The 26495-nt window shown below is 46.9% G+C and overlaps 1 protein-coding gene across 2 annotated transcripts in view; it reads left to right on the top strand.

Annotated features, from left to right (window-relative positions):
• Positions 1 to 26495, top strand: part of dnajc3a (DnaJ (Hsp40) homolog, subfamily C, member 3a) — a 132336-nt gene that overhangs the window by 74708 nt on the left and 31133 nt on the right. For both annotated transcript variants that reach the window (XM_085998579.1, XM_085998581.1), the window contains exon 5: positions 18369 to 18521. In XM_085998579.1, the coding sequence (XP_085854705.1) occupies positions 18369 to 18521 (153 nt within the window). The remainder of the gene's footprint in view (positions 1 to 18368; positions 18522 to 26495) is intronic.

Below are 26495 nucleotides of genomic sequence, written 5' to 3'. Positions count from 1 at the left end.
TCTCTGATCAATAGATGGCCAACGCTGCTCAAGAGATGTCATTCTCTCATGAGCACTCGCCATGTTTCCTGTACCCTGGTGAGTTATCTCCTCCATGGAGGTTGCCAACCTTTCCATGGTGATGCGTTCACGCACCAATGACTCCACAAAGGCTCTGCTCATGGTCGCTATGGACTCCTCCATTCGCTCCACACTCGCAGCGACCCTGGAGACAAAACCTACCAGAGACTCCTGCATCTGTGCATGGAGATCCATCACCTCTTTTGCAGATGGACCCAGAGGCAGAGGGTCGACATGCAGCGCAGCTGAGCTGGCACAGTCCTGCGCCCTCTGACGAGGCCTCTCCACTGCTGTCCCTGTCTCCAGAATCTGCTGAGGCTCACTTGTGAGCTGTGATACACCAGGTGACAACACTACTCTCTGTCCCGAAGGTCCCCCCGAAGAGTGTCTGTGCTGGTGCTGGGTGCGCTTACTTCTGCTGATGCTGCGCCCTCAAAGGTTGGAGCTCCCTCTGAGGAGTCTGGCTGCACAGCCTCTTCCTCCTCCACAGTGGGGATGGGGGCTCTGGATTGTCCTGCGGGGGAGTAGAGGAGGGAGTTAGAGATGTGATGCCAAGGTGACATGCACATTCAAGTTGACATCTGCTGACGCCTGCATCCATGCAGCCTTGGTCTCAGTGGGAGGTCTCTTCCTGCCTGACCTAGGGAAGAGGACCTCCCTGTGGGCCCTAACCCCATCCAATAATGCCTGCAGTGAAGCTTCGTCGAATTTGGAGGCAGCTCGGGGTCTGGCACTGGACCCAGCTGCTGCAGGCTCCTCTGCCATCTTGTATGGTTCGTTTGGAAGCCAACAGAGGAAGCAATGCTTGCTGTGGACCTTGAAAACACTACGAATGATGACCTCATACTGTGGGGCTTCCTGACTGGAAATGGACAATTAGCAAGGCTGCCCACATGCTGGAAATTAATTGGCCATTTGAGGGAAAATTGCGTGGAGCTGGCTGACGCTATTTTGTGTGTCAGAACCCCACATTCGGGGGAATTCAACCATTTCCCACACGAGCCACAAAATCGGGCCCTATGACTCACTTCAATAGAATGTTCCCAATTCCTAGGAATTGCCCTGATTAGAGTAGCACCATGTAATCTACTAAAGCTTGTCAACTCTCGCCAAATAAACCTGGGATGCAAACATAGATTGTTTTGAAACTCTTTTTTCAAATGATGCATGGTTTTGATGCTGAGGTGCTAAAGACCGTTCTAACTGGGTCCTGTTTGGCAAAATATTGAGTTTAGCAGCTTAGATGCCCTGGAATTGACACCAAGCTGTTGCTGAGTGCCAGTGTTTTGGATTTCTTTACAAACACTAATGTATTATTAAAATAGCTTTCTAATGTGAGGAGAGACTTGTAAAGACTAGCATAAATTGAGGAACAATCCTCTACAACAATGCTCCCATAACTAGACAATCGGTAATATACTTGGAGAAGGCCTACAAAAGTGTTTTTTTGCTCGAGATTGTTTTGTTTAATTCTACATTTTGACCATTGCAATTTTTTATTCCAGGCCACAGTTTTTCTCTTATCGAAATGGTTCAAACAATGTGTTCCCTCCACTGTTCTCCCCTTCACTCCTTGCAGATTTTTGCAGGACCTGCTATAATTCTGGTTCTCCTTGAATAATATGCTGTAGGGAGACATTTGTCCTTGTGTTGGTAACCTTCAGAATTTTCTCCCTCATCATTTATTCAATGAATTCTTACAGAAGTTTTTTTTTAATTCTGTGATTTTGGGTTTCCCCAGGCAATGAGAGATGGTGTCTTATTCTGCAAATATTTTTAGCTGTGTACATTGGGAATTCTTGTGTCAAAAACATTAGTATCTTTTTAGTAGAACTAGAAAAAAATTGCCATGAAATGCTCTTTTATGAAGAATATCAAGAGATTGTTAGTGAATGTTAATAGCATTCCAATTATGTACAAGTACTTGTATTGATATTTTGATGAAATCTGATGGAATTTCAGATTAGTGTATTAGCAGTTTTGTAGAAGATTAATTTTAGCTGAGGTGAAGTTAGTGATTTTGTTTTTTACAAAAGCTTACTGATTATAAATTTGAAAAGTTTAATAACTATATCTGGGTGACAGTTTGCCTAGCAGTAGTCAGACTTGGTGTAAGTCATAAACTGCAAAATGGGTGCAAGCGGGGAGAGTGTAAATCCACTGCAATTTGTATTAGTACCTTTTTTTAAAACAAAATCTTAAATGAATAAAACTGAACACTGACATCTACTCAGCAATGTGGAAAATTGGCCAGGTTTAACCTGTCCACAAAAAGCAGGACAAATCCAAATTTCCTGGCCAATTACCACCCCATCTGCCTACACCCAATTAGCAGATGTCAATAATGCTATCAAGTGTCACTTGCTCACCGATAACCTGCTCACTGTAGCTCAGTTTGGGTTCTGCCAGAACACTAGGCTACGGACCTCGTTACAACCTTGGTCCAAACATGAAAACGAATTGAATTCCAGAGGTGAAGTGATTGCCCTTGACATCAAGGCAGCATTTGACTGAGTGTGGCACCAAGAAGTTCTAGTCAAAGTGAGGTCAATGAGGATCGGGGGCAAATTCTTCAGTGGCTGGAGTCATACCTGGCACAAAGGAAGATGACTGTTGGAGGCCAATCATTTCAGCCCTAGGACATCACTGCAGGAGTTACTCAGGCAGCGTCCTAGGCCCAACTATCTTTAGATGCTTTATTAATGGGCTTCCCCCTCTCGTGGGGCTGTTCACTGATGATTGCAGTGTTCAGCTCCATTTACAATTCCTCAGATAATGCGTGCACGCATGCAGCAAGACCTGGACAACATCCAGGCTTGGGCTGATAAGTAGCAAGTGACATTCATTCCACAAGTGTCAGGCAATGACCATCTTCAAGAGAGGGCATGAGCACCTCCTCGTGACATTTGATGCCATTATCATCGCCGGGCCTCCCACCATCAACATCCTGGTGGGGTCACGATAGACCAGAAACTGAACTAGACAGCCTCTTAAATGCTGTGGATACTAGAGCTGGTCAGAGGCTGGATATTCTGCAGCGAGTGGCTCACCTCCTGACTCCTCAAGGCCTCTGTACCACCTACAAGGCACAAGTCCGGAGTGTGATGGAAAACTCTCCACTTGCCTGGATGGGTGCACTTGAAGCTAGACACTATCCAGGACACAACAGTCTCCTTGATTCGCATCCTATCCACTGATTTAAACAACCATTCCCTCCACCATCTGTGTACTGTGGCTGCATTGTGTACGATCTCCAGGATGCACTGCATCAATTCACCGTCGTCTTCAGCAATACCTCCCAAACCCACGACCTCCACCTGCTAGAAAGACGAGGGCAGCAGGTGCATTGGAATGTCACACACCATCCTGTCATATTGCCTGCCGTTCCTTCATGTCACTGGGTCAAAATCTTGGAACTCCCTACTTAACAGCTATGTGGGAGCACCTTCACCATATGGAATGCAGTGGTTCAAGGCGGCGGCTAACTACCACCACCTTGGGGGCTATTAGGGATGTGCAATAAATGCTGACCCTGCCAGCGACACCCACATCCTGAGTATATTTAAAAAAAACCTTTTTGATTACAAGAACTAAAAGCAAGTTTTGATCATGTAGGTAGGTGAACCTGCACCTCCCATCTTATAATTCCAGAATCCAACTTGAACCCCTTCTGGGTGGAATAAAATGGTCAAAGCTTACAAACTCAGTATGCTTTTAACTATTTACCTCGAATAACATACAAACGTCAATGCACTGTTCCCTTATAACTTCAAACAATACTAACATACACTGTTCCCCTTAACTCTTTAATTTCAAACACCACTCACCCCGGTAATCAAGTGGAGGAGTCTGTTTCCATCTGTACGGGTGATCAAACCGTCCGCAGTTTTCCTTGATAGTTGCCCCGTTCCCTTTCTAAACACCTTTTTATAATGCAAAAGATCAAAACCCGTGACACTAGATTGACGCAAACCCTTCCCCTTTTGATTGTACCATCTTAATCTCGTCTTTCTGCCATTCTGTTCGGTTTCAAACCATACAATACAAAAAGAAATGTCTTCCTCCTGTTTGATCGTCCATTATCACGCAAAGAAATGTCTTGATTAGACACTTCCTTGCTTATTAACAACAGAAAACGCTGGAAAAACTCAGCAGGCCAGGCAACAACTGTGGAGAGAAACGGAGTCAATGGCCCCGATTTTCTGCCAGCCGCCGGGCAGCTTTTCAGGCGGCCGGAGTCCGAAAATTGCCGAAATAGGGGGTCGTGACCCCCCGCCTGATTCCCCGTCCGACTTTTGGACCGCCGTTTCTCCGCGACCCGACTCGGTCACGCCCGCCGCTGGCGGGACTGGCCGTCGGGACCCTGATCACCAATTATTGGCATGTTTAATGCCATTTTAGGGTGCCCTTGCAATTTTCAGGGGTTCCCCACGCTAAACACGCCTGCGGGGAACCCCACTGATGAAACCTGGCGTGAAGCTTGCCGGCTTGCTTGCTGTCAGCTGCAGGTCATTCGGGAAAGCTGCGATTTAAAGGGACAGCATTTGTATGGTGTAGGCCCTTGTTGCTGCAGGCTTGGGGCTACTTCTTCAAGGCTTAGGCACAGCGGTGGAAGGTTGGAGCCTCACACACTTCTCCAATGTGATCTCCTGGGAAGCCTTCCTCAGCGGAGGCATCTACGAGAAGCATGGGACGCCTTTTTTTCCTTCCCTTCTTGCCATTAGAGGATCCCTAGCAGCAGAGGCGGCAGCAACAGAACCAGGAACAGCAGGATGAGCACCAGGCTGCTGCTCACTCACCTGAAGCTGCTCGGGCCAGAAGGGGCCAGCGCTTGGAAGTGGCTTGCGAGCACCTTGCTGCGCTTTAGGGGGCCATGGGGATCCGTTTCTGCACTGGCAGTCCTACTCAGAAGGACTTCCACGAAGGTCTGGTTTCTCTGTTCAATAGATGGCCAACGTTGCTCAGGAGATGTCATTCTCTTATGAGCACTCACCATGTTTTCCGTACCCTGGCGAGTTATCTCCTCCATGGAGGTTGCCAACCTTTCCATGGTGATGCGTTTCTGCGCCAATGACTCCACAAAGGCTCTGTTCATGGTTGCTATGGACTGCTCCATTCGCTCTGCACTCGCAGTGACCCTGGAGACACAACCTGCCAGAGACTCCTGCATCTGTGCATGGAGATCCATCACCTCTTCTCTTGCAGATGGACCCAGAGGCAGAGGGTCGACATGCAGCGCAGCTGAGCTGGCAGAGTCCTGCGCCCTCCGACGAGGACTCTCCACTGCTGTCCCTGTCTCCAGAATCTGCTGAGGCTCACTTGTGAGCTGTGAAACACCAGGTGACAACACTACTCTCTGTCCCGAAGGTCCCCCCGAGGTGCGAGTGTCTGCGCTGGTGCTGGGTGCGCTTACTTCTGCTGATGCTGCGCCCTCAGGTTGGAGCTTCCTCTTGGAGGGGGAGGATCCAGTTGTCGTGGTCCATGTTGGTACCAACGACATAGATAGGACAAGGAAGGAGGTTCTGCTGAGGGAGTTTGAGCAGCTAGGGGCAAATTAAAAAGCAGAACCACAAGGGTAATCTCTGGATTACTGCCTGAGCCACGTGCAAATTTGGCTAGGGTAAATAAAATTAGTGTTAAATACGTGGCTCAAAGCCTGGTGTGGGAGAAATGGGTTTTGCTTCCTGGGACACTGGCATCAGTACTGGGACAGGAAAGAGCTGTTCCGTTGGGACGGACTTCACTTGGCCAGTGCTGGAACTAGAGTCCTGGTGAATCGAATAACTAGGGCTGTAGAGAGGGCATTAAACTAATTAGTGGGGGGGAGGTTTTAAGAGAGCGAAAAATAAAATTGACAGCGGAGAAGGCAATAGAGCAAGGTAGCAGTGGGGGAATTAAAAACCAGAGCGTGTCAGGAAGGGACAGAATGTATAAAGGTAAAGTGGTAAAAGCAGGAATAAATTGTCAGAAAACATATTTGAAAGTTCTTTATCTGAATGCACGCAGCATTCGTAACAAAATTGACGAGTTGACGGTACAAATAACTACACGTGGGTATGATCTAGTGGCCATTACGGAAACATGGCTGCAAGATAATCATGACTGGGAACTAAACATACAAGGGTATTTGACAATTAGGAAGGACAGACAGGAAGGAAAGGGAGGTGGGGTTGCTATGTTAATCAAGGATGGAATCACTGCAATAGTCAGAAATGATATTGGGTCAAAGGATCAGGATAGTGAAATAGTTTGGGTGGAGATAAGGAATAAGAAGGGGAAAAAGTCACTAGTGCGCGTAGTCTATAGGCCTCCTAACAGTTGCAACTCTGTTGGTCGGAGTATAAATCAGGAAATAGTTGGGGCTTGTAATAAGGGAACAGCTATAATCATGGGTGATATTAACTTTCATATTGACTGGACTAATCAAATTGGGCATGGCAGCCTTGAGGAAGAGTTCATAGAGTGTATTAGGGACGGGTTCCTTGAGCAGTATGTAACTGAACCAACCAGGGGACAGGCAGTCTTAGATCTGGTCCTGTGTAATGAAACAGGATTAATAAAAAATGTCCTAGTAAAGGATCCCCTTGGAATGAGTGACCATAATATGGTTGGATTCCAAATTCAGTTTGAGGGTGAGAGTGTTGGATCTCAAACCAGCATACTGAGCTTAAATAAAGGAGACTATGAAGGTATGAGAGTAGAATTGACTAAAGTGGACTGGGAAAACAGATTAAAGTGTAAGATGTTACCTGGGATGGAGCGCCTCCGCTATGAAGAAAGGCTAAACAGGCTGGGGTTGTTTTCCTTGGAGCAAAGAAGGCTGAGGGGGGACCTGATTGAGGTGTACAAAATGATGAGGGGCATCGATAGGGTGGATAAAGAGGAACTTTTCCCCTTAGTAGGGGGGTCAATAACAAGGGGGCATAGATTCAGGGTAAGGGGCAGGAGATTTAGAGGGGATTTGAGGAGGAACTTTTTCACCCAGAGGGTGGTTGGAATCTGGAACTCACTGCCTGAAAGGGTGGTAGAGGCAGGAACCCTCACAACATTCAAGAAGCATTTGGATGAGCACTTGAAATGCCATTGCATACAAGGCTATGGACCAAATGCTGGAAAATGGGATTAGACTGGACAGGGATTGATGGACGGCGCAGACACAATGGGCCGAAGGGCCTCTTTCTGTGCTGTAAAACTCTGACTCTAAGAGCAGTGGTCTACATTCAAGGAGATATTTCACATCTTTCAAGATAAATATATTCCACTGAGGAAAAAGGGGAGTAAAAGAAAAGACAGCCATCCGTGGCTTAGTAAAGTAATAAAGGATAGTATCCGACTGAAAACAAGGGCATATAAAGTAGCCAAATCTAGTGGGAGGATAGAAGATTGGGAAGCATTTAAAAGCCAGCAAACAATAACTAAAAGATTAATTAAGAAAGGGAAGATAGATTATGAAAGTAAACTAGCAAAAAATATAAAAACAGATAGCAAGAGTTTCTACAGCTATATAAAAAGAAAAAGGGTGGCTAAAGTGAACGTTGGTCCCTTAGAGGATGGGACCGGGAAACTAGTGGTGGGGAACATGGAGATGGCAAAGACGCTGAACAAATATTTTGTATCAGTCTTTACAGTAGAGGACACTCAAAATATCCCAACACTGGATAAACGGGGCAATGGGGGGGGGGGGGGGGAGCTAAAGACGATTAAAATCACTAAGGAGATGGTACTCAGTAAAATAATGGGACTTAAGGCGGATAAATCTCCCGGACCTGATGGCCTACATCCTAGGGTCTTGAGAGAAGTGGCGGTAGGGATTGTGGATGCATTGGTGATTATTTTCCAGGACTCCCTGGACTCAGGAAAGGTCCTGGCAGATTGGAAAACTGCTAATGTAACACCCTTATTTAAGAAGGGAAGTAGACAAAAAGCTGGAAACTATAGACCAGTTAGCCTAACATTTGTGGTTGGCAAAATGTTGGAGTCCATTATTAAGGAAACAGTAACAGAGCATTTGGATAAACATGATTTAATAGGACAGAGTCAGCATGGTTTTATGAAGGGGAAGTCATGTTTGACAAATTTGCTCGAATTCTTTGAGGATGTAATACAGGGTGGATAAAGGGGAACCAGTGGATGTAGTGTATTTGGACTTCCAAAAGGCATTTGACAAGGTTCCACACAAAAGATAACTGATCAAGATAAGAAATCACGGGATTGGGGGTAATATACTGGCATGGGTGGAAGATTGGCTATCTAACAGAAAACAAAGAGTTGGGATAAATGGTTCATTCTCGGGCTGGCAATCAGTAACTAGTGGTGTTCCGCAGGGGTCAGTGCTGGGACCCCAACTCTTTACAATCTATATTAACGATTTGGAGGAAGGGACCGAGTGCAACATATCCAAGTTTGCCGACGATACAAAGATGGGAGGGAAAGCAATGAGTGAGGATGACATAAAAAACCTGCAAAAGGACATAGACAGGCTAAGTGAGTGGGCAGAGATTTGGCAGATGCAATATAATGTTGGAAAGTGTGAGGTTATGCACTTTGGCAGAAAAAATCAAAGAGCAAGTTATTATCTAAATGGAGAGAAACTGCAAAGTGCTACAGTACAAAGGGATCTGGGGGTCCTGGTGCATGAAACACAAAAAGTTAGTATGCAGGTGATCAGGAAGGCCAATGGAATCTTGGCTTTTATTGCAAGGGGGATGGAGTATAAAAACAGGAAGTCTTGCTGCAGTTATACAGGGTATTGGTGAGGCCACACCTGGAATACTGCGTGCAGTTTTGGTTTCCATATTTAAGAAAAGATATTACTTGCTCTCGAGGCAGTTCAGAGAAGGTTCACTCGGTTGATTCCGGAGATGAGGGGGTTGACGTATGATGAAAGGTTGAGTAGGTTGGGCCTCTACTCATTGGAGTTCAGAAGAATGAGAGGCGATCTTATCGAAACATTGTGAGGGGGCTTGATCGGGTAGATGCGGGGAGGATGTTTCCACTGATGGGTGAGACTGGAACTAGGGGGCACACACAGAATCACAGAAACCCCACAGTGCAGATAGAGGCCATTTCGGCCCATCGAGCCTGCACCGACACATATCCCACCCGATCCCCGTAACCCCTACACCAACACATATCCCACCCTATCCCGGTAACCCCATGTATTTAATCCCCCTAACACTAAGGGTCAATTTATCATAGCCAATCAACCTAACCCGCACATCTTTGGACTGTGGGAGGAAACCGGAGCACCCGGAGGAAACCCACGCAAACACGGGGAGAATGTGCAAACTCCACACACAGTCGCCCGAGGCCGGATTCGAACCCGGGTCCCTGGCGCTGCTAACCATAATCTAAGAATAAGGGGCTGCCCTTTCAAAACTGAGATGAGGAGAAACTTCTTCACTCAGAGGGTAGTAAATCTGTGGAATTTGCTACCCCAGAGAGCTGTGGAAGCTGCAACATTAAATAAATTTAAAATGGAGATAGACAGTTTCCTAGCAGATAAGGGAATTAGGAGTTACGGGGAGAGGGCAGGGAAGTGGACGTGAGTCTAGATTTGGATCAGCCATGATCCTATTGAATGGCGGAGCAGGTCCGAGGGGCCGTATGGCCTACTCCTGCTCCTACTTATGTTCTTATGTGATGCCAAGGTTACATGCACATTTGAGTTGACATCTGCTGACACCTGCATCCATGCAGCCTTGGTCTCAGTGGGAGGCCTCTTCTTGCCTGACCTAGGGAAGAGGACCTCCCTGTGGGCCCTAACCCCATCCAGTAATGCCTGCAGTGAAACTTCGTCGAATTTGGAGGCAGCTCAGGGTCTGGCAATGGCCACAGCTGCTGCAGGCTCCTCTGCCATCCTGTATGGTTCATTTGAAAGCCTTCAGAGGATGCAGTGCTTGCTGTGGACCTTGAAAGCACCACGAATGATGACATACTGTGGGGCTTCCTTACTGGAAATGGACAATTAGCAAGGCTGCCCACACGCTGGAAATTAATTGGCCACTTGAGGGAAAATTGCGTGCAGCTGGCTGACATTTTTTGTGTGTCGGAACCCCATATTCAGGGAATCCGACCATTTCCCACAAAATCCACAAAATTGGGCCCAACGTTTTTTGGGTCGAAACCCTTCTGCAGAACTGAGGGAAAAAAAGGCAGGAAATGAAGAGATTAAAAGGCAGTTTGGGGGCTGGGAAATGGGGGAGGGGATGGAAGAAGAGACATTAAGAGATATTCAAGGTGAGACGAGATAGTAATAGGACAAGTAAAGAAACAAACAATGTCTCTGGATGAAGTGTGAAATGCGCTGGCAGAGTGAAAGATAGCTGCCATGTGGGAGAGAGAAAAAAAAGTAAAAGGCACAAACCAAAAGTGTGGGTAAAAAATATTAAAATATAATAGGGGCCGAGGTTATGATCTGAAATTGTTGAACTCGATATTGAGTCCGGAAGGCTGTAAAGTGCCTAATCGGAAGATGAGGTGCTGTTCCTAGAGTTTCCTTGCTTATCAGTTTGAAAGGTTAGTGAATGGGTTTCAATCCAACGACAATCCTGGCATTAACATTTCCAAAAGATGTGGGAGCCGTTCCAGACTTGGTGGAACCAGTTGTAAGTCTGGTTAACAGCTGGACCAAGGAGTTTCGCTGGACAGGATAGTCAGTTGAATTTACACAAACACATGCCGTTGTGTGGTTTGATTGTTCCAGCCACTTCCTTGATTAGCATATTCATGAAGTAAAAGAGTCCTGTCTGTGGTTCTTATGCTGTTTAATTCGTGTATTATAAATTCCTTTTAAAAGTTTGTCTTTCCTCATGTTATGCTGGGATACGAAGTTTGGTCAGTTTCACAAAACTGCCTTTACAGCTCCGCAGTTTGACCCTTTTAATGTTGGTAGCATTTAAGTTGAATGCGATCTTGCTGCAGGAACTGGCTGCAATCCTCCTGATGTGCATTGCTGTTGAATAAATTAGTGTCATTTTTAATGGAACATAGGAAATATATTTGATGTGTTTCTAGGGGGTGATTGTTGAATGTCAACAGTGAAGTGTAACTTGAAGGAGTTTCAGATAATTGTATTAACAATTTTGTAGATTTTGAAATGTTTGAGATTACATCTAACTTGGATCAGTAAAGTATTTTTTTGGAAATGCAAAAATGGCTGCTCAAAGAATCCTGTGTGTATTATACCATTCCTGTTTGTTACTTTATGATTTTGTTGCACTATTGCTGTAACGCTTCAACTGTTTACAAGTAGCCTTGATAATCCATTGTATGTTGCATCTCAATATCAATTTTAAGCAGCATACATCTGCTGACATGCTGAGCAGTGCTGCTGGAGATTTACTAATTAATATTTAGCTTGTATAATAAAATTACATAGAATTTACAACACAAACAGGCCATTCGGCCCAACTGGTCTATGCCGGTGTTTATGCTCCACACAAGCCTCCTCCCACTCTACTTCAGATCTCGCATATCCTTTTATTCCTTTCTCCCTTGTGTGCTTATCTAGCTTTCCCTTAAATGCATCTATGTTGTTCGCCTTAACTACTCCATCTGGTAGCAAGTTCTACACTCTAGGTAAAGAAATTTCTCCTAAATTGCTTATTGGATTAGTGACTTTTATATTTCACCCCTAGTTTTGCACTAACTGCATCTACCCATGCATCTATTTAAAGACCTCCATTAGGTCATCCCTCAACCTCTTCTCAGGCCAAGCCTGTTCAGTTTTTCCTAATAGTTATAACCACTTAGTTCTGGTATCATCCTTTTAAATCTTTTTTGCACCTTCTCCACTGCCTCTATCCTTTTTGTAATGAGGACACCAAATACAGCTATAAAAAGCCCTGGTGAGACCACACCTGGAGTGCTGGACACCATACCTTAGGAAGGGTGTGCAGTGTAGGTTTACCAGAATGATACCTGGACTCCAGGGGTTAAATTATGAGGAGAGATTACACAAACTAGGGTTGTATTCCCTGGAATTTAGAATGTTAAGGGGTGATTTGATTGAAGTTTTCAAGATATTAAGGGGAACAGATAGGGTAGATAGAGAGAGAGAAGCTATTTCTGCTGAATGGGGAGTCTAGCACTAGGGGTCATAGTCTAAAAATTAGAGCCAGCCCTTTCAGGAGTGAAATTAGGAAACACTTCTACACACAAAGGGTGGTAGAAGTTTGGAACTCTCTTCCGCAAACGGCAATTGATGCTAGATCAATTGTTAATTTTAAATCTCAGATTTTTGTTGAACCAAAGGTATTAAGGGATATGGGGCAAAGGCGGGTATATGGAGTTAGGCCGCAGATCAACCGTGGTCTCATTGAATGGTGGAACAAGCTCGAGGGGCTAAATGGCCTACTGTGGTAAAACCACCAAGGAACTCCTGTACAAGTGAATAACTGTCTTTAAAGCAATGTTACAGCACCTAGGTCCGTTTGCTGAGAGTAAACAAGCTTTCTGTAAAAACCCTGAAATAACGCGATGACGTCATCACGTTGGTCACGTGGTGCCCCGAGTGGCGGGAAACGTGACGACGTCATGATGTCAGAGGTGGGCGGTTCTAAGTTCAGTTCTCGTGGAACTAGCTACTGTACAGACCTGTTTGTGATTTCTCCTGCATATTTTGTTTTGTTCCATCAGTTTAATTAAATTCGGTTAATTTACTGAACTGACTCGACCTCAGTGATTTAGATAGGAATCCGCAGATTCCTACATTGGTGACCCCGAAGCTTTGCGGACGATTTTCGCGGAGGCAAGCTCAAGAACAAGATGGATGTAATTGCAGCGAGTTTGAAGCTCCCTCAATTTTGGGAACAACAGGCAGCCTCCTGGTTTGTTCAAGCGGAGGCTCAGTTCCAACTGCGAAACATAGTGCTGGATTGGACCCGTTACCTTTGTGGTCTCCGCACTGGACAGCTCGACGGCTTCCCGCATTATCAACCTGCTGGAGACCCTGCCCGTGGAAAACAAGTACAAAACACTCAAGGCGCGCCTCGTGCAAGTATTTGGTCTCTCAAAGGCGGAACGCGCACGTCGTTTGCTTGCATTCCCCGGGTTAGGCGATGCTAAGCCTTCAGAGTTGATGAGCCACATGCTCACCCTCCTCTGTTCTGAACCGCAGTGTTTTATATTTCGCGAACTGTTTGAGTCAGCTCCCTGCGCAGGTACAAGCGGCCCTGGCCAGGTCGACGACTACGGATGGTGTGGCGCTCGCAGCCGAAGCCGACACCATTTACGTGGTGATACAACAGCATTGTGCCACCTCGACGCGCCCCGCCTCCAAGAACCCCGCCTCGGCACCTCCACAGACCGTCTTTTGCTACTACCACGCCTGTTTCGGTCAGAAAGCCAGATGCTGCCGGCCACCGTGTAAATTCGTGCCATCGGCACCGCGAAAGCAGCAACATCGATTGTGGGACCGGAAGGGCAGCCCCGAGGTCGGTTTCGCCTCCACAATGACAGTTGGTGATTCCGGGAAATTGTTGTACATCACCGACTCCATTTCGGGCCGGCGTTTCTTGTGACACGGGCGCTCAGTGCAGCATACTCCCCGCTTTGGTCATCAATGTCCATTCTGGGCGGCGCGGTCCTCCACTACAGGCCGCCAATGGCAGTGCCATCCGTACGTACGGGAAACGGTGTATCCGTTTGTGTCTCGGCGGCCAACTCTTCCACTGGGAGTTTATTACCGCCACGATACCACTGGCAATCCTCGGTGCCGATTTTTTTCTGAGTGCATGACCTACTGGTCGACGTTCGTCATCGCCGCCTGATCCATGCCGCCTCACGAGCCCCTATCCCCTGTTTTCGGGGCTACAGCGTGACCCACGCAGTTGCCAGCACCGAGTCGCCGCCCGACGAGTTCGCCCGCCTGCTCAAGGCGTTTCCGGAGCTCACTCGACCCACTTTCTCTGCGGCGACTGCCAAACACGGTGTTGAACACCACATCGCGACGACTGGCCCCCCCGGTTTACGCCCGGGCTCGGTGATTAGAGGCCAGTAAACTCGAGGCTGCGAAGGCGGAGTTCGCCACTATGGAGCGGTTGGGCATCGTTCGCTGCTCCGATAGCCCCTGGTCGTCTCCACTACACATTGTGCCAAAGCCCGGTGGCGGCCCTGTGGTGATTATCGGCACCTCAACGAGGTCACGACTCCGGACCGGTACCCGATACCGTATATTCAAGACTTTTCCAGGATCGACCTCATCCACGGGTACCACCAGGTGCCCGTCCACCCTCGGGACGTCCAGAAAACGGCGGTCATTACCCCGTTTGGCCTCTTTGAATTTTTACGGATGCCTTTTGGACTTAAAAATGCGGCGCAGGCTTTCCAACGCCTCATGGATTCGGTGCTCCGGGATCTCAAATTCCTCTTCGTATACCTCTGACATCCTTGTCGCCAGCGCGTCAAAGGAGGAGCACCTACGTCACCTGCGCGTCCTTTTCCGCCGTCTCCAGGAGCATAGCCTCATTGTCAATCCAAACAAATGCCAATTTGGACTGAGGCAGATCGATTTTTTTGGGCCACCGCATCACCGCGGAAGGGGCACTGCCACTCGGGGCGAAAGTGGCAGCCGTCGCTGCGTTCCCGCGGCCGCAATCCGTCAAGGCGCTCCAAGAATTCCTTGGCATGGTAAACTTCTACCACCGCTTTGTACCCCGGGCCACCCAGCTCATGCGGCCGCTCTATGAGGCACTCCGAGGCAAACCGGGGAAAGAACCGGTAATCTGGTCGTCGGTAATGGACCGCGCTTTTGGGGACACGAAGGAGGCCCTCGCCAATGCGACGATGTTAGCGCACCCGCTGCCCGGCGCCACCATCGCGCTCACGACCGATGCGTTGGACTACGCCGTCGGCGCCGTGCAAGAGCAATGGGTCGACGGAGCATGGCAACCGCTGCCGTTTTTTAGCTGCCAGTTACGTAGTAACGAACGTAGCTATAGCACATTTGACCGAGAGCTGTTGGCGTTGTTCCTGGCCATCCGCCACTTTTTCGTTTTTTTACTGGAAGGGCGCCAATTTGTCGCTTTCGTCGATCACAAACCCCTGACGTTTGCCATGGCCAAGACGACTGAGCTGTGGTCGGCCCGACAGCGGCGGCAACTCATTTTCATCTCCGAGTTTACCACCGACATCCGGCATGTGGCCGGCAAGGACAACGTGGTTGCTGACTGCCCCTCGCGTGCGGCCGTCCAGGCTGTCCAACTGGGCCTCGACTATTCACTAATGGCGGTCGACCAAGCGGATGACCCGGAGACGCACGTTTTCCGTTCCGATCCGTCCGGCCTGCGGCCAGTGGACGTACTTTTCTACTCCGGCACATCCTTGCTCTGCGATGTCTCCCTGGGAGACCCACGCCCAATCGTTCTGTCATCCTGGCGCAGGAAAGTCTTCGATATCATGCACAACCTCGCCCACCCGGGGATGCGGGCTTCACAAGTTGTTAGCATCCAAGTTTGTCTGGAGGGGAATGTGAAAAGATGTGCGCGACTGGGCCAACACCTGTGTCGTGTGCCAGAGAGCGAAGGTGCAGTGCCGCGTTAAAGCCCCTGTCGCCGTTTTCGAGGTACCGGAGCGGCGTTTCGATCATATTCATATTGATCTCGTGGGCCCACTACCACCGTCACAAGGGTTCACACATCTGCTAACGATTGTCGACCGTACCACCAGATGGCCGGAAGCCATTCCATTGACATCCACCACCTCCGCGGACGTCGCCCGGGCTTTCCTTTCGTCTTGGGTTGCCCGTTTTCGGCGTGCCTTCGGACATTCCCGCGGGCCGCAGTTCTCCTCTGCTTTGTGGACTGCCGTGGCTTCAGAATTAGGCACCAAGCTCCATCACACCACAGCTTATCACCTGCAGGCCAACGGGTTATACGAATGCTTCCATCGTTCTCTGAAGGCATCGCTGTGAGCTACCCTCCAAGGGACTGCGTGGATGGACAAGTTGCCGTGGGTAATGCTCGGGTTGCGCATGGCACCTAAGGAAGATCTGCAGGCGTCGGCCGCCGAACTGGTCTACGGCCAACCGCTCAGGGTCCCTGGCAAGTTTCTCCTGTTGCCGACGCGCCCTTGGTTCGCCACTGCGCAACTGGAGGTTCACCGAGCCGTGGCGCGCGCTTTCCGGCCCATTCCAACTTCACAGCATGGACTGCCTGCGTCGCATATCCCGCCAACGCTCATGAGAGCTAAATACGTTTTTGTCCGGCACGATGCCCACCGTTACCCCCTCATGCCTCCCTATACGGGCCCCTTCCGGGTGCTGAAGGCGGGCACCAAGAGTTTTCTGGTGGACGTCGGCGGGGCGCCCGACTACATTTCCGTGGACCGCCTCAAGGCTGCACACCTGGACCTCGACCAGCCGGTCGAAACGGCGCAACTGCTGCGTCGTGGGCGACCGCCCGCGGCTGCATCGCCTGGTCCATCGGCCCCGCGGCCCAGCTCCTCTACTGCACCATCCATTCCTCTCCGGGAATATCGGCGTCGTTCCGACAGGATTGTCCGACCTCCTCTGCGATTGACTTTGATGATTAAAGACACTTCTGGGGGGGCGCATGTGGTAAAACCACCAAGGAACTCCTGTACAAGTGAATAACTGTCTTTAAAGGAATGTTACAGCACCTAGGTCCGTTTGCTGAGAGTAAACAAGCTTTCTGTAAAAACCCTGAAATAACGCGATGACGTCATCACGTTGGTCACGTGGCGCCCCGAGTGGCGGGAAACGTGACGACGTCATGATGTCAGAGGTGGGCGGTTCTAAGTTCAGTCCTCGTGGAACTAGCTACTGTACAGTGATTTCTCCTGCATATTTTGTTTTGTTCATCAGTTTAATTAAATTCGGTTAATTTACTGAACTGACTCGACCTCAGTGATTTAGATAGGAATCCGCAGATTCCTACACTACTCCTGTTCCTAGAACTGTGCACAATATTTTAAATGTGTTCTAACCAAGGTTCTGTACAAGTGTAACACAACTCTTTTTTTTCAAATTCTATCCCTCTAGCAATGAACACCAGTGTTTTGCATTTTTTAGAACATAAGTAAGAGCAGGAGTAGGCCATATGTACCCTTGAGCCTGCTCCACCATTCAATAAGATCATGGCTGATCATCGACCTCAACTCACTTTCCTGCCCGATCTCCATATCCCTTGATTCCAAAAATCAATCTATCTCAGCCTTGAATATACTCAAAGACTCAGCATGCACAGCCCTCTGGGGCAGATAATTCCAAAGATTCACAACCCTCTGAGTGAAGAAATTCCTCCTCATCTCAGTCTTAAATGGCCTACCCCTTATCCTGAGACTATGCCCCCTAGATCTAGACACTCCAGCCAGGGGAAACAACCTCTCTGCAACAACCCTGTCAATCCCCTTCAGAATCTTGTATGTTTCAATGAGATCATCTCTCATTCTTCTAAACTCCAGAGAGTATAGGCCCAATCTACACAATCTCTCATCATAGGACAGCCCTCTCACCCCAGGAATCAGTCTAGTGAACCTTCGTTGCACTTCCTCTAAGACAAGTATATCCTTCCTTAGATAAGGATCTCAAAACTGTACATGGTACTCCAGGTGTGGTCTCACCAAGGCCCTATATAATTGTAAGATTTCTTTACTCTTATACTCCAATCCTTTTGTAATAAAGGCTAATATACCATTTGTTTTCCTAATTGCTTCCTGTACCTGCATGTTAACTCTCTGTGATTCATGTCACATTCAAGAAGCATTTGGATGAGCACTTGAAATGCCATTGCATACAAGGCTATGGACCAAATGCTGGAAAATGGGATTAGACTGGACAGGGAGGGATGGGCGGCGCAGACACGATGGGCCAAAGGGCCTCTTTCTGTGCTGTAAAACTCTATGACTCTATGTACAAGGACACCCAGGCCTTGCTGAATACCAACATTTCCCAGTCTCCCCATTTAATAAAAATTCTGCTTTTCTATTTTTCGTAACAATGGATAACGTCACACTGAACCACATTACTGTATATTCCATCTGTCATGTTCTTGCCTACTCACTTAACCTGTCTATATCCCTTTGCAGCCTCTTTGCGTCCTCCTCACTGCTTACTTTCCCACCTAACTTTGTATATTCAGCAAACTTGGATACATTACACTTGGTCCCCTCATTTAAGTCATTGATACATAGCTGAGGCCCAAGCACTGATCCTTGTGGTACCCCACTAGTTACAGCCTGCCAACCTGAAAATGACCCGTTTATTCCTGCTTAAGTGCAGCAAATGAGATAGATGATGTGGAGGGAAGTATTTGCGTTTACCTCTGAATCTGTCCTTTGTTTTTCAGCTAAAATCTAACCCCAATGAGAAAGAAGGAAATGAAGCAAAGTCCCAATTAACTAAAGCGGATGAATTGCAACGGATGATTACGCAGGCACGAGCTGCATTTGAACACCAGGATTACACCGCTGCAATTGAATTCCTAGACACTCTGATTGAGGCAAGTTTTAGCTATACTTATTCATAGAAAATAGAGCATAGAATGATATAGCTGAAGGGGAAGCACTCTATTCCACTATTTTATCATTACTCTATAGGAAATAACAGGTGCAGAGCTGTGCATTCCTGTAATTTAATTAGCTGGTTGTTGATTACAGATGGAAAAGAAGCCATTTTCTTTTTTTGTAATTGGAATTTCAGACCCATGTTCTCCGATTTGACACTTCATCAACCTCTGTAACCATGGAACAGTGCAATTTACCTATTTGCATAGAACCTTTCTCCCCTTCTCAACCCTCTGCCTCCCCTATCTTTTTTAAATCATTCTATTACCCATTTCTTTTCTGTTGATCTGTTTCATTGCTGTAAATCTATTTAATATTTCTACTCAAGTCCCATTTATCAATATTTTTCATTTTATAACTTCTGACCTTCCAAGAATCCTCATTTTACCCATTGTACAAATACACCTTGCTAATGTTGCATTCTGATATTGCATCAGTACACCTGTCCTTTATTTTACTTAGCTTTTTCTGTAAATGGACATCTATAACCTTGTACTATGCAGACCGATGTTAATGCTCTGTATATAGACATTTGAAGGTTCTTGTACGCTTTTACATGGGTATTGGCGACACAATTTTGAAAATTTAACACTTATTAATTTTAATAATCTTATGGAAGCTGAGAAAAATCATAATCATATGGCCTGTATTAAATGGGGGGGGGGGGGGGAGAGAATCTCTGGAAAAATTCCTCCTGGTTGACTGGGATTTATTATCTGCTCCCACAAACAGCAATGTGATAATGACCAGATAATCTGATTTTTGTTATGATGGTTGAGGGATAAATATTGGCCAAGACACCAGGGATAACTCTCCTGCTCTTCTTCGAAATAGTACCATGGAATCTTTTACGTCCACCTGAGAGCAGATGGGTCCTTGATTTAACATCTCATCCGAAAGACGGCACCGCCGACAGTGTAGCTCCCTTAACTGTGCACTGGAGTGTCGACCTACATTTTTGTGCCCAAGTCTCTTGAGTGGGACCTGAACCCACGACTGTCTGAATCAGGGGCGAGAGTGCAACCCACTGAGCCATAGCTCAGAGAAAATTCTGTAAACAGACGAGCGCTTATATTTCCCTCTAAATAAACTTTACAGCTTAAACTGCTATAGATCAGTGCAACATTTAAGTTGTAGCTCTGGCTTTGGATGGTCAGAGGCAACACATTCTAGCCGTTTTATTGAGCCGATTGTAACTGCCTCAAAATGGGGTCGGTAGCCTTATTCCCCGCGATAATCTTGACGATGCGGTTGGTGCCAATTTGAAATGAGCCTATCGCTGGGTGTCCAAAGTGCCTGCCTGTTTCCGACGGTAGGTGCACTTCAATATGCAAAAAGGGGGGTCCAAGGACCCCGCTTGCCACTTTATGTTGGAAATGATCAGAGCTTGTGCTGTGCACTGCACACTCTGAACATTGACAGGCAACAGAAGAGAAGAGGCCCAGCTGAGTTAAGTTTGATATTTCTGTGGCTCCAAGAGGAGCAGGAATCCTTCTCCAGACCCCAGAAAAATAATTTGGGCTGTTACCACCTGGTACCCTCCCATCCCGCAAAGAGCTATTTCATGCTATTACATTTCTGCCGGCCTGGAAGGCCCAATATTGTTGGGCCTTAGGCAAGCTGCATAGCGATGCCAGTTTGGTCATTCACAGCTTGCCAGTCTGATGTTAATGCTCAAAATCAACAACAACAATTACTTGCATTTATATAGCACCCTTTAATGTAGTAAAACGTTCCAAGGTGCTTCACAGGAAGGTTATCAAACAAAATTTGACACCCAGCCACATGAGATATTAGGATAGGTAAGAGTTAGGTACTAAGGAGCATCTTAAAGGAGGAGAGAGCGCAAGAGAGCAATGTTCCCTCTAATTTTTTTTGTACTGACTGGTCCACAAACTCCTTTGAGTGCGACCTTTTTTGTCCATGGGCAAATTTTACATCGCCAGCAACCACTTAAAAGTGTATGTGTGGGTTGCAGTACAAAAGGAGGCCATTAGGCCAGTCAAGCCCGTCCCAGCTCTCTGCAAGAGTGCTTCAGCTAGTCCCACTCCTTTGCCCATAGCCCTGCAAATTTTTTTCCTTCAGGTACTTATCCATTTCCCTTTTGAAAGCGGTGATCGAGTCTGCCTCCATCACCCTTTCAGGCATTGCATTCCAGATCCTAACAACTCGCTGCATAAAACGTTTTCCCTCATGTCGCCTTTGCCAATCACCTTAATTCTGTGTCCTCTGGTTTTCGACCATTCTGCCAATGGGAACAGTTTCTCTCTCTACTCTGTCTAGACCCCTTATGATTTTGAACACCTCTATCAAATGTCCTCGTAATCTTCTCTGCTGTAAGGAGAACAACCGCAACTTCTCCAGTCTATCCACGTAACTGAATTCCTTCATCCCTGGATCATTCTTGTAAACCTTTTCATAGAATCATAGAAATTTACAGCACAGAAGGAGGCCATTCAGCCCATCTTGTCTGTGCTGGCCGACAAAGAGCTATCCACCCTAATCCCACTTTCCAGCACTTGGTCCGTAGCCTTGTAGGTTATAGCACTCCAGTGCATATCCATGTACTTTTTAAATGTGATGAGGGTCTCTGCCTCTACCACCCTTTCAGGCAGAGTTCCAGACCCCCACCACCCTCTGGGTGAAAACATTTCTCCTCGGCTCCCCTTTAAACTTCCGACCAATTACTTTAAATCTTTGCCCCTGGTTATTGTCCCTTCTGCTAAGGGAAATAGGTCCTTCCTAGCCACTCTATCTAGGCCCCTCATAATTTTATACACCTCAATTAGGTCTCCCCTCAGCCTCCTCTGTTGCAAAGAAAACAGCCCCAGCCTATCCAATCTTTCCTCATAGCTAAAATTCCCCAGCCCAGGCAACATCCTCGTAAATCTCCTCTGCACCCTCTCGACTGCAATCACATCCTTCCTGTAATGTGACCAGAACTGCATGCAGAATTCTAGCTGTGGCCTAACTAGTGTTTTATACAGTTCAAGCATAACCTCCCTGCTCTTGCCTTTATTAGCAGGGGCATAGAATGTAAGTATCCTGTATGCCCTTTTAACCACCTTATCTACCTGTCCTGCTACCTTCAGGGATCTGCGGACATGCACTCCAAGGTCCCTCTGATCTTCTGCACTTCTCAGTATCCTACCATTTATAGTGTATTCCCTTGCCTTGTTAGTCCTCCCCAAATGCATTACCTCACTTCTCCAGATTGAATTCCATTTGCCACTGTTCTGCCCACCTGACCAGTCCATTGATACCTTCCTGCAGTCTGCAGCTTTCTTCTTCATTATCAACCACACGGCCAATTTTTGTATCATCTGCAAACTTCTTAATCATATTTACATTCAAGTCCAAATCATTGATATATACAGGTAGACTACCCTTTATCCGGACTTCCGAAAACCGAAACCCTCTAAAAACCGAAGGTTTTTTCGTTCAGCGTAAGTCGTGCGTACGAACGAAAAAACCTTCGGTTTTTAGAGGGTTCCGGTTTCGGAAGTTCGGATAAAGGGTAAGTCGTGCGCACGACCCCCCCCCCCCCCGGCCCCGACAACCGCCGACCCACGGACCCCGCCGGCCCCGACAACCGCCAGCCCCGACAACCGCCGCCGGCCCCGACAACCGCCGACCCTGACTGACTTACGCTGAGCGGCAGCGTAAGTCGTGCGCACGACCCCCCGCCGACCCACCTTCCGAAATTCTCCTTTATCCGAAACTCGGCTGGTCCCGAGGTTTTCGGATAAAGGATAGTCTACCTGTACCACAAAAAGCAAAGGACCCAGTACTGAGCCCTGTGGAACCCCACTGGAAACAGCCTTCCAGTCACAAAAACACCCTTCGACCATTACCCTTTGTTTCCTGTCTCTGAGCCAATTTTGGATCCAACTTGCCACTTTGCCTTGGATCCCATGGGCTTTTACTTTTGTGACCAGTCTGCCATGCGGGACCTTATCAAAAGCCTTACTTAAATCCATATAGACTATATCAAATGCACTTCCCTCATCGACCCTCCTTGTTACCTTCTCAAAAAATCAACCCAGTTAGCCAGACATGACCTTCCCTTAACAAATTCATGTTGACTGTCCCTGATTAATCTGTGTCTTTCTAAATGAAGATTTATCCTGTCCATCAGAATTTTTTCCAATAATTTTCCCACCACCGAGGTTAGGCTGACTGGCCTGTAATTACTTGGTCTATCCCTTTCTCCTTTATTAAACCATACGTTAGTTAGCAGTCCTCTGGCACCACATCTGTAGCCAGAGAGGATTGGAAAATGATGGTCAGAGCCTCTGCTATTTCCTCTCTTATTTCTCTTAACAGCCTGGGATACAGTTCATCCGGGCCTAGTGATCTATCCACTTTCAAAGATGCTAAAACCCCTTAATACTTCCTCTTTCACTGTTTATTTCACCTAATATTTCACACTCCTCCCTGATTGCAATGTCTGCATCGTCCCTCTCTTTTGTGAAAACAGACAGGTCCTCTGCTCTTTTCTGCACCCTCTAAGGTTAAAAAAGCATATGGGATCCTGGGCTTCATAAATAGAGGCATAAGAGTACAAAAGCAAGGAAGTAATGATGAACCTTTATAAAACACTGATTCGGCCTCAACTGGAGTACAGGTAGACTATCCTTTATCCGCACTTCTGAAGACCATAACCCGAGTGGCGCCAAACATGACCCGACGCGGTCGATGCTTTTCTGACCTGATTTGCGAGCCAGCTTAGCGTAGGAGTCAGCCGATATCCGGCTTTCCCACAACTGGCGGCGGCAGTCGAGCCCCAGACCCCCGCTAAGTCAAGGAATTCAGATATGGAGCAGGGGGAGCTGTAAACAGACTGGGAGCGGCAGCACAGAGAAGCAGGAAGGGGACTGAGACACGGAACAGTCGCAAGAGGTAGCCTGAACTTCTAAAATTTATATTAAACTAGCTGGGGGGGGGGGGGGGCCGGCATTGCCAGGGAAGTTTAGAGGGCCGCGCGGTTGACGGCCGCCCGCTGCCGCTCCCCCACTCTGTGTCTCGGGCCGAGTGGTTGTGAGGCCCGGCCCAAGTGACCCCAACTCACCTCCCGCTCCAGTGGGTCGACGCAGCTGCCCCGCTCGTTGTTGAGGAAAAGCAGGGGAAAAAATGGCGGTGAGGTTTCGGGAGGCTGCAGGATTAGGTCCCGTCCGTGACGCACCAATTGGTCAACCATCAGGTCACTGAACTGTAGGATTGGTCAACCATCACGTCACTCAACGCTAATGAGTGGTAGGATTGGTCAACCGCTAATGAGCGGATTTTTGAACGTATTTTGTATACTGTCCGAACAATTTTTGTCTGACCAAAAATTAAACTCCCCTGATCATCAGCTTTCTTTTGATATAACATATGTGTAGGTACGCTCTAACTTTTGAGTGTCTAGCAGACAGACAGACACTAATTACCAAATTAATTTAATGTTCAGAGTTTCCCAGTCTGAAATCCGTAAATTTCCGAAAACCAAAACACAGCTGGTCCCAAGGTTTTCGGATAAGGGATAGTCAACCTGTATTGAGTCCAATTCTGGGCACCATGCTTTAGGAAGGATGTGAAGGCCTTCGAGAGGGTGCAGAAAAGATTTACAAGTATTCTTCCACTCTGCTTGTGATCTGTTACAATTGTGTTCACCCAGCTCTGTCTCCAAGCTCTTTGCTTTTGCAAACTAATGCCTAATATGTACCTTTTTTGAGAGTCAAACAAGAATACAACTGCTTAATCAGCTCTACCTCACAGCTTTTACTACGTAATCAAGCAACCACTTACAGCTGATGGCTGTTAATTGCTAACTGCCACTGACCATAACATTAGAAATAGGAGCAGGAGTAGGCCATATGGCCCCTGAGCCTGCTCCACCAATTAATACAATCATGGCTGATCATCGACCACAACTCCACTTTCCCGCCCGATCTCCATATCCCTTGATACCCCTAGAGTCCAAAAATCTATTCTATCTCCGCCTTGAATATACTCAAAGACTCGGCATGCACAGCCCTCTGGGGCAGAGAATTCCAAAGATTCACAACCCTCTGAGTGAAGAAATTCCTCCTCATCTCGGTCTTAAATGGCCTACCCCTTTTTCCTGAGACTATGCCCCCTAGTTCTCGACACTCCAGCCAGGATCAACCTGTCAATCCCCTTCAGAATCTTGTATGTTTCAATGAGATCACCTCTCATTCTTCTAAACTCCAGAGAGTATAGGCTCATTCTGCACAATCTCTCATCCCAGGAATCAATCTAGTGAACTTCCATTGTACCGCCTCCAAGGCAAGTATATCCTTCCTTAGATAAGGAGACCAAAACTGTGTACAGTACTCCAGGTATGGTCTCAAGGCCCTATACAATTGTAGCATGACTTCCTTACTCTTATACTCCAACCCCCTTGCAATAAAGGTCAACATGCCATTTGCCTTCCTTATTGCTTGATGTACCTGCATGCTAGCTTTCTGTGTTTCTTGCACGAGGGCTGCCAAATCTCTCTGAACACCAACATTTGAAAGTTTCTCACCATTTAAAAAATATTCTGTTTTTCTATTCTTCCTACCAAAGTGAATAACCTCACATTTCCCTACATTATACTCCATCTGCCACCTTACTGCCCACTCACTTAGTCTATCTATATCCCTTTGCAGACTCTTGTGTTCTGCTCACAGCTTACTGTCCCACCTAGCTTTGTATCGTCAGCAAACTTGGATACATTGCATTCGGTCCCTTCATCTAGGTCATTAATATAGATTGTAAATACCTTAGGCCCCAACACTGATCCCTCCAGTTACAGCCTGCCAACCTGAAAATGATCTGTTTATCCCTACTTCTGTCCGTTAACCAATCCTCTATCCATGCTCCTCTATTACCCCTAACCCCATGAGCCCTAATCTTGTGTAATAACCTTTTATGTGGCACCTTATCGAATGCCTTTTGGAAATCTAAATATACTACATCCACTGGTTCCCCTTTATCTACCCTGCTAGTTACATCCTCAAAAAACTCTAATAAATTTGTCAAACATGATTTCCCTTTCATAAAACCATGTTGACTCTACCTGATCAAGTTATGATTTTCTAAGTGTCCTAATACCAAGTCCTTAACAATGGATTCCAGCATTTTCCCGACGACTGATGTCAGGCTAACTGGCCTGTAGTTCCCTGTTTTCTCTCTCCCTCCTTTCTTGAATAGCGGTGTTACATTTGCGACCTTCCAATCCGCTGGGTCCGATCTAGAATCTAGGGAATTTTGGAAGATCAAAACCAAAGCATCCTCTATCTCTGCCGCCACCTCTTTTAGAACCCTAGAATGTCGGCCGTCGGGTCCAGGGGATTTGTCGGCTTTTAGTCCCATTAGTTTCTCCAGTACTTTTTCTCTACTTATATTAATTATGTTAAGTTCCTCACCCTCATTAGGCTCTTGGTTCCCCACCATTTTTGGTATGCTTTTTGTGTCTTCTACTGTGAAGACAGATACAAAATATTTGTTTAACGTTTCTGCCATTTCCGTATTCCCCATAATTTCTCCTATCTCGGCCTCTAAGGAACCAACGTTTACTTTTGCTACTCTCTCCCTTCTTACATATCTGCTTTTATATTTCTTGCTAGTTTTCTCTCATTCTATTTTTTCCCTTTTTATCAATTTTTTTGGTCATCCTTTGCTGGTTTCTGAAACTCTCCCAATCCTCAGGCTTACTACTATTCTTCGCAACATTATAAGCTGCTTCTTTCAATCTAATGCTATCCTTAACTTCTTAGTTAGCCACGGTTGGATCGCTTTTCACGTGGAGTTTTTGTTTCTCATGCAGTATTTTCCATGCAGTTTCTTTTATATTACAAGACAAAACTAAATTCCAATCTGGTGATTACTTACCTAACTTACCTTATACCTACCAGTGAATT

Source organism: Somniosus microcephalus, chromosome 10 (assembly GCF_052327205.1).
Source record: "Somniosus microcephalus isolate GS21.2 chromosome 10, FLI_Smic_1.0, whole genome shotgun sequence".
NCBI classification, from domain to species: Eukaryota; Metazoa; Chordata; class Chondrichthyes; order Squaliformes; family Somniosidae; genus Somniosus; species Somniosus microcephalus.
The sequence above is the reverse complement of the archived record's forward strand: the minus strand, read 5'-3'. Positions and strand labels throughout refer to the sequence as shown.